This window comes from Abramis brama (assembly GCF_963993115.1).
Source record: "Abramis brama genome assembly, chromosome: 14".
NCBI classification, from domain to species: domain Eukaryota; kingdom Metazoa; phylum Chordata; class Actinopteri; order Cypriniformes; family Leuciscidae; genus Abramis; species Abramis brama.
Genome location: NC_139976.1, coordinates 28,962,744 through 28,972,393, shown reverse-complemented (window position 1 = coordinate 28,972,393; position 9,650 = coordinate 28,962,744). Strand labels below are relative to the sequence as shown.

Below are 9,650 nucleotides of genomic sequence, written 5' to 3'. Positions count from 1 at the left end.
GTTGGACTGCTATCTACATTTTGGTCGGCAGGACCGAACCGAAATCCAATAACGGTTCAATACGAATATAGAATTATAATTTATTTCTGTGAGAGAGAGAGTGTAGAGGGATACAAACTGTCACTTTGAGTGATTTATGACCCTCTAAGCCCCGCCCCCTTTTTGACCGTGGGAATTTCCCACGCTAGCTCCTCCCACTTATGGACTGTACAGTATACCGTGGGAAAATCGGACTTGTGGCACGCCTCCTTATGGGTTGAGCATCTGAAGCGTGGGAAAATCTCCCATGCTCAGTAGTTCTAAACAGGTGTATATTAAAACTTTTTAAGAAATGTACAATAAAGACATAGTCAGAGATGAGTTCAGTGTTTTTTTATTTATTAAAGAAGACATATGTACATTCATCACTTTTAAAACGTTAAAACATCAATGAAATAAGTTTAAATTGCATTTTTTCTCTAAAAGAGTTATTTCAAGATGTTATTTTAAGATGTTAAAACAACTTTTACATAAAACACAGTCATTGTTAAAAAGTCTTGCGTTTTTTACATACCCAGTTGTTAAAAACTCAGAGTTTAAAGATTCAAAAGTGTTTTCCTTGTGTAATTTTTCTGGAGCAAAGTGAAAAAGTGTCCACACACGCCGAAAATTTGTCAGGACTGAGAGTGTGTGAAGGTTACAGAGAGACACAGTCAGACTCCGCCTCTACCCCCACCCACAACAGATGTCGACCTGGGAAAACCCCACAGCTCCTATCCACTCCCAAATAGAAAAAGCGACCGGTCAGCTCGATGTCCGAGCTGGAAATGACCAAAGAATCAGGCTGCAACGGCTCGAAGAGACCACACCCCCTAGCACACCCCTCTCAAAACTGAGTGGTCAATTTCGATTTAAGGGTGTGTGTAAAAAATGACATCACTCACGGGAATCCCCCTCCTACAGCGTCACAGTCACATGAGATGTTTAAAAAGGAGCGCAAACTTACAGTGAAATGCTATTTGTTAATCACTTTGAACATTCATATGAATTGTCTAATTGTCACAAAGTTATCCTATGTTTTAAAGTTTAGGCCATATAGTTTTTAAGGTTATACAACACACACACACACACACACACACACACACACACACAAATGGTCGGATCCATCAGGTCTGCAGTTGCGCTGATATCAAGCTGTTTTATGCTTTGTCGAGCGAGAATTAGTTTTTATTACAGGCTGTATCCGGGAAAGATTATCCGGACATGTAAACAAAACGACCATATGTTGTTCTAGTTGTAGAAATCACGACGAAGACTTTTCTTGTGAAAAAGGGGATGTTTTCTTTGAAAAAAATAAGCGGGAGAAATGTGTTTTTCAAATCCCTCGCACAATCTTTAAAAGGAAGCAAAGTAATTCATTCATTCACGCAGCAAACCATCGAAGGAGACTGAACGTCGAATTGCGAATCCTAGCTTCATTATGTCTGCAGATTATCAGGGAACAGAAGAAGCAGCTATACCTGACCACTATTTTGATGCTGAATTAGCCGAGATTTTGAACGAAATATGTGAGTTTTTTCATCATAAATTATACATTATACATTATATCCCACAATATTGAAAAGATATTTCAATAAATGCTTTTATTCGCAGATGATGCATCATTTCCAATTGGAGTATCGGCAGACGACTTTTTACAAGGTACGAAATATATTTTGTCATGTCTTTTTAATATTTTCTAATTACTAAATATTTTAAATAAAAAAAAACAACTCATTATTTCAACAGAAATTACAGAGAACGTTCCGACTCATAGCACCACCCCTCCGACGCAGCCATCAACACACCCATTGGATGATATTTCAACCACGACCAATCAGATTTACGAAGATATTACCCCAAACTCGACACCTCTACCTCAAGCCTCCAGAGAGGCAGAGAGCATCGAACAAGTTTCACCAGCGGTCGAAGAGAATTCTCCTATCCGTTTGATAAACAGTGGAGGTGCTAACATCTTTGATGGTTCACGAGGGGTGAAACGTCTTCGGGAAATTTATGGAGAAGAATTCATCTATCCGGACGACGGTAAGGGAAAAAACTATTTTTTTGTCTAATCATAATATTTTATTTGTTGGTTTTTTATTTTTTATTTAAAAAAAATAATGTTGTTTTTAGAAGAAAAGACTGATTCTGTTTCATCAACAACTGGAGGCAAAAAACGATTTGAGGATTATTCTCACGAGAGTCCGATTTTTTCGGAAGACGGTAAGATTTCATGGGTCATTATATTTTATCTATATTAAATAAGCCGTATAATACATGTTTGATTGTTTTTTTCTCTAGAAGAAATCTCAGACGAAAGAGACGCAGACATATTTTTCGAATCCGAAGAAGCCGTTCTGAACGCCATCAATTCTGAAAGGGAATCTTCAGATAGCAGTGATGATGAAGGAGACGATGAACGCTGCTTCACACCAGTATTCAACGTTGGAGAACTTCAAAGACTAAGTTATACCACATTACGCATAGCCAACAGAAACTTTCAACGTGTCTTGGAAATAGCTTCATCGCCACTATCATATCATCAAACGGAGAAGATCGTTTCCGAGTCACAAAGAGAAGTTATAGCGCTGCTCCACAGAATCTCAGATCAGCAAGCTCACCATACGAATGAATTAAGAAACGCTGTGGAGTTTTTTGGGAGATGTCACGATCAAACATCGGACGAAATCAGACAAATAAGCAATGATGTGTTTTCACTCCAACAAGAGCTGACAGAGGTGAGGAATGATGATTCATTACGTACAACTGTTTTATCTCTGATCTCTGAAAGATTGAACATTATTCAACGGAATTGGACCAATTCACAAAATCCAAGAAGATAGGTTTTTTTTTTTAACAAATATTACAAATATTACCATGTGTGAGATTTTATATTTCATTATATACATCTGTGTTTAGTTTAGTTTTAAATGATTTTCTCTGTCGTTTTTTATTATTTTTTTATTCATTTGGAACGGTTATTGGTATTGTTTTTTTTTTATTCATTTATTCATTTAATTCATTTGAGTGATACTTTTATAGGCTACGTGCGTGTGATTTTGTTTTACTGATAGCCTACTTTTATAATGTATACATATTAACAACATTATGATCTATATTTGATGTTACGCTTCTGTTTCACACAATTTTAAAATAAAAAAAACATCAAAATGCTTTCAAAAAGAGCACATCCCGAATCTGAAAATGAAAATGTATCTCGAACAAGAGTAAGACGTACGATCACTGAAAATAACGACAGACTCAACTCTTTAATACGGGATCAACTACAAGCGCTAAATACTACAGACCTCTCCGATAGAGAGAGATTAAATAATATCTTAGTTGAACAGCGATCCTGGTTAGATCCGTTCGTGGATGATGAAGATGAGACCATACAGACAGGTGGTGATGGATCAGCTCAAACGAATATGGGGGGTATGGAACTAAGTCAGGAGGAAATAGACAGATTAATGATCGAAGGAGGACGGGTGGCTGATTTTACAATAACACCAAGACCGCGTTTCAATGGAGTGCAGTTACACAGACCGCTAGATCTCCGTGGAATAGAGGCTTGTGATTTTGCAGAGTACAATTTGCGTTTGCAAAATATCTTGAATGATGTTGTGGATTTCTCTCAACAGTTTGCAGGGCGAACAGGGTATATGAACATATCATTAGCTGGAGATTCACTTGCAACTTCTGTAAATGCTGTTTTAACACCTGAGAGCAACCACGACGCATCAGTTTTCATAAGCCAGATAGAACAAGCCGCTCAAAGCAACCGTGACGTATCGACAGATTCGACCTTGACATTACAAATCTCAATTGTGAGAGATAAATCTGCAGGTGGTTGTAGGAAAATCACAGACCTTGCAATAAGTGAGAGTATTAGTCGGAATAAAATGCACTTATTTAGTCCTGTAAACATCGGCAATGAAATGTGCTTGAGCTACTGTCTTGCCTATTTTTTGAACCCTGAATTCACAGACCAACAGTTGCAAACACCGGCGACTCAAATCCACACACAATGCGGTTTTACAACGTATGATAAAATAGGATTTCATGATCTAAACATTTTCGAAAGAGAATTAGGAGTAAAAATTGTAGTTTTCCACAGAGACTGTTCAGGAAAGATGCAGGTTTACAAAAACACAGACGAAATTCACCCAAAGACCGTACATCTATTTAATCACGAAGGACATTTCCATCTAATAAAAAAATTGAAGAGTTTTCTTGGATATCCATACGTCTGTCCATACTGTTTTAAAGGATATAGAGATAGGAGAACACACAATTGCAAGTTTGTTTGTAAAATATGCATGACAAACGAGTGTCGAACACATCCAACCAAAAGTAGACAGTGTCCAGACTGTCTCAGATTCTGTAAAAACAGCTTCTGCTACAAAACACATAAACAAGAGGGCACATCTAATGAAAAATCTCAATGTGACACGATCAAATTCTGCTCAAAATGTCACACCATTTATAGGCCGTCAGGTGGAAAACCCCACAAGTGTAAATCTGACAGGTGCATGCACTGTGATGAGGCTTTGGTAAGTGAAGGTGTTCATGAGTGCTACATACAGCCTCTAAAACCCGAACTATGTGTCGAGAAATACATATATTATGACTTTGAGACCAGGTATCAGAATGATAAACATGTGGCTAACTATGTTTGCGCCATGACACAGGGAGGAGAGACGTTTGAAGCCGGTGGTGCAGATTGTGTGGCACGTCTAATTAAGCATTTTAGACGTCCAAAATATGCAGAATACACTTTCATAGCTCACAACGCATCGGGATTTGACTCCTACATCCTGTTAGAGTATCTTAGCAATGAAGGAATAACTCCTAAAGTTATTCTGCAGGGGTGTCGAATTCTATATATGTACGATAGGGTGTTTAAACAGCGTTTTATAGACTCGTGGCAATTCATCCCGTTTAAACTCACAAAGATACCCAAGGCCTTAAATCTGAGTGTCGGTGAAAAGGGTTTCTTTCCACATCGTTTCAATAAGCCTGAAAATGAGGAATATATCGGACCATTTCCTGCAAAAGAGTTTTACGGATATGATTCGATGCATACAGAGGAGCGCGCACAGTTTAATGAGTGGTATGCAGGTGTAGCGGGTGACGTATTTGACTTCAAAAAAGAACTCGCTTTCTACTGTCGGAACGATGTTGTTATTCTACGAGAAGCGTGCAAACGCTACAGAACCGAATTCCTCACTATCACAAACATTGATCCTTTTAAATCAATAACACTGGCAGGAACATGCATGAAAACGTTCAAAACCAATTTTCTTCCTCGCGACACGCTGGCTCTAACACACAGCCACGCATACATAAATCAGTATAAAACGTTCTCAAACGTATCCATACAGTGGTTAGAGTATATCAAAACTAGTCAAGGCATTAATATAGAGCATGCCTTAAATCACGGAGAACGTGCGGTAGGCCCATATCACCTCGATGGATTTCATGAATCTGATTGTGGGTTAAAAACTGCATATGAGTACTTAGGATGCTTTTTCCACGGTCACGACTGTCGTTTTAAATCAGATGAAATTAACCCTTTATCAAAAGTGTCTTTCGGTACTCTTAGGAGGCAAACTGATGCAAAACTAGAATCACTAGATAAAGTGTATGGCATGCGTGTCATTTGTATTTGGGATTGTGAGTGGGAGGGGTTAAAACAGACAGATCCTGACGTCATCCGGTTTATGGAGTCTTATGACGCGCCCGAGAGACTGAAACCTCGTGATGCAATTTACGGAGGTAGAACAAATGCGTACAAATTGTATCACAAAGCAGCTGAAGATGAGAGAATCGATTATTATGATTTCACATCGTTATACCCTTTTGTTCAGGCCACTAAAAGGTATCCTATCGGTCACCCTAAAATTATCTTCAAGGACTTTGAAGAGATAGAGAGCTATTTTGGTCTCGTCAAAGCCATAGTTCTACCGCCCCGAGGATTGTATCACCCCGTGTTGCCTTACAGATGTGGGGGCAAATTAATGTTTCCTCTCTGTAGAACGTGTGCCGAAAATCAGATTCAGGATACACAATGCTGCCACACAGAGGCTGATAGATGTATTACAGGCACTTGGGTAAGCGCGGAGCTCCAGAAGGCTGTTCAACAAGGCTATCGCATAATAAAAATACAAGAGATCTGGCATTTTCCACACACATCTGACAGCTTATTCACCGGTTATGTCAAAACATTCCTAAAATTCAAACAGGAAGCCTCAGGATTTCCTTCTCATGTTGTGACAGAGACAGACAAACAATCTTACGTGGATGAATATCTCGAGAAAGAGGGTGTTCAGCTAGAAGTCTCTAAAATAATAAAAAATCCGGCAAAAAGATCCATTGCTAAGCTCATCTTGAACACATTATGGGGTCGTTTCTCTCTGCGCACGCATCTGCCAACCACAGAGCTCCTAACAGATCCGGAAGACTTCACTCAACGTCTCTTTAGCCACGCCCACGTAATACGTCATTTCTCTTTCGTATCTGACACAGTGGCAATGATTCAGTGCTCTAGCTTAACGCAAGACCCAGCACCCACGCACGACGTGAATTTGTTCGTGGGTGCTTTCACGACTTGTTGGGGTCGACTTGAATTATATAATCTTTTGGAGAAGTTAGACAGGCGTGCGATTTATTCAGATACAGATTCAGTGGTTTTTGTATCAAAAAAAGATGATTGGATGCCAGAAACAGGATCTTATCTCGGTCAGCTCACAAACGAGCTAGATCCTGATGACAGCATTTTGCAGTTCGTCTCATCAGGACCAAAATCATATGCATTTAAAACAGTCAATGGCCGTTCGTGTCTCAAAGCGAAGGGTATTACACTCAATGCAAAGAATGCAGAAATAGTTACACTACAGAGTCTGACCGAACTTGTGCGAGACTATGTCGAAACAGGTGTCAAATTACATCTGTTAGCAAAAACAGACACCATCACAAGAAACAAGAGGGGATTCACACTGCACAATAGATCAGATGTGAAAAAATTCTCCGTAGTGTACGATAAGAGAGTCCTTCAGCAGGACTATACCACATTACCTTACGGATTCTAGTAATATATTTAAAAATGTGTGAAACAGATGTGTTTGACTACAGAATGCAGCATCCTTTCTCGGCTATAATAGCCGGACAAAGTGGTTCTGGGAAGACTTTTCTTGTGAAAAATCTAATGTATAATTCAGAGAAAATGTGCTCTGTCAAGTTTGACAATTTTGTGTATGTGTATACATCCTGGCAATCGATGTATGATGAAATGTCACATGCTTTTGATATTAAATTCATTGAAGGTATACCAAAGAAATTGGATGACGAGTCTTTATTCCCCCCTGCCAAACGATCCATCCTTATCATGGACGACGTTATGAGTCAAGCAGCGTCCAGCCCTGAGGTCGAAAACGTTTTTACACGACTAGTGCATCATATGAAGATTAGCTGTTTGCTATTAATACAGAATCTGTTTTTCCAGGGTAAATCTAGCAGAACAATCGGTCTAAATACTAATTATTTAATAATATTTAAAAATCCTCGCGATAAGCAGCAGATCGGTATTTTGGGTCGGCAAATGTTTCCTGGTAATGCTAGGTTTTTTATCGAAGCATATAACGATGCAACTGAACGACCTCACAGTTATTTGTTAATCGATTATAAACCACACACACCTGAAAAATTCCGGCTCAGAGCGGATTTACTGTCAGACTATCCGGTGGTCTACCTCCAAAAGTGAAGATGAGCACACGGCTTTCCAGAAATCTCTACCTCTTAAAATTATTATACAAGAGTTCGCCCAAGCAGCGACGTGTTATTCTGCAATCGTCACCCGACGAGTTAATATTAGCTCTATGTGAAGTGGCTCTAAATATTATTCATGGCAAGATCCCTCTAACTGCGAAACAACACGGGACTTTAAAAAGAAGAAAAAAAGAATTAAAATACGTTGCAAATAAAAAGATTAATATCAGCAGGAAGAGACGTATGATTAATCAAAAAGGGGGTTTTCTGCTCCCTCTACTCAGCGTAGCACTTCCTTTCATTTCTAGTCTAATAACTAGAAACTAAATCTGAAGAGAAAAAAAATGCAACACGCCGAGAAATTGTATCTCGTGCCAAAACATCAGATGGATAGACTAAGAACTGCCCAGCCTCGTGAAAATATTCATACGACTGTGGAGAATGACTTGGACTCATCCATTAGAGATATACTGCAGAGGCATGATTTGAACACTTACGAAAAATCCAAGCTCTACACTAGTGTTTTACAACGATTCTTAAACGTGGTAAAACATGGTGATATGGAAAGTAGCACTCTAACTCTTACATCCCCGGAACATGAGACACCTGTCACCCCCCATACCCCGGATGTTAGGAATGATGACGTCAGTGAGGACCCTATTGTCTCAGAAGTTTTAAACAATATTCCTCAGAGACGCTTAAAAAATGTCAAATATATTATGGATAAAATGTCCAAAGCCAAACACGTGTCTTCATGGACAGATGATGGAGAATTTATTTATAAAGGGAGAATCATTTCAGGATCCCATATATTTGATCTGGTAAAAACTCTAACTTCACCACAAATGAAACATAACAGTCGACACCCTCCAGGATGGTATGAGTTTCTGGATGCATTTGCGGCATTAAAGATTCCTTATTCGACTGTAACCAATCATAATGTAAGACGGATGATTGAAACGATTAAAACAAAAACACACGCGGATGACTTTGGTGCTGTACCTACTAAGTCATTGAAAAAACGTCACACGCACACACATGCACACGATCCTGATGAAAACGTATTTAACTCCCCCAGAGTAGATGCCTACCAATGGATGAATTTTTAACAAAATATAACCGTGTGAGAGGTTTTGTATCTGTGTTTTATTTTTTTAATTTTTTTTAAAACTATGTATGTTATTATGTTGTTAACATCCATGTGTTATTGTTTTTGATGTCAAATAAAAGAAAGAAAATGAAATTATTCATCTGCTTACGACTCGCTTTTATTCATTACATATTCTTTATTTATTCGTTACACAGGAATTAATAAGACTGGAACATTTTACCAGACTGTACACATTGGATACATTTAAATCTTTTACTAACACACACCATCGGTTTCAATTTTTTCACAAAAAGAGACACCATAGTATCATTTCTTAATAGATTATCGTTATGGTAAAATTTCATTATATCCTTATACTCAACACCCCGTGAAATATGATACAGAAAAAAGACACAATGTTGTCCACAGGTGACTGATGTAAAATCTTGGACTTGTCTGGTAGAATGATGAACTTGTGTAGAATTGTTTTTTAGAAAGGTGAGAATGGACGGTGGAAAAAAATCTGAATCCGGAGGATTCCCAAAACTGTCAAAAAAACATCCGTATCCGTTTCGATCCATATACATAGCTAACCAGTGGCGTCCCGGTTCGTCCGATCGATCCGTATTACAAATTAATAGAGCCGGGAGATCTGTCAGCGGTTCTTTGGGAAGATGATCGCTAGCGAGTACTCCTAAAAAATTTACATTACACGTAATGTTATCCATAATTTCCGTTAGCTCTACAGTATTCATTTCAAACTCTTCAGTAG

At 38.5% G+C, this 9,650-nt stretch overlaps 1 protein-coding gene across 1 annotated transcript; it reads left to right on the top strand.

The window, feature by feature from the left end:
- Positions 1 to 1,581: 1,581 nt before the first annotated feature.
- Positions 1,582 to 3,043, top strand: LOC311096328 (uncharacterized protein). The gene is made up of 4 exons (XM_084135392.1): positions 1,582 to 1,680; positions 1,768 to 2,064; positions 2,155 to 2,244; positions 2,323 to 3,043. The coding sequence occupies exons 1-4, from the start codon at positions 1,617 to 1,619 to the stop codon at positions 2,862 to 2,864; spliced, it is 993 nt and encodes a 330-aa protein (XP_083991518.1). The 5' UTR covers positions 1,582 to 1,616; the 3' UTR covers positions 2,865 to 3,043.
- Positions 3,044 to 9,650: the final 6,607 nt, after the last annotated feature.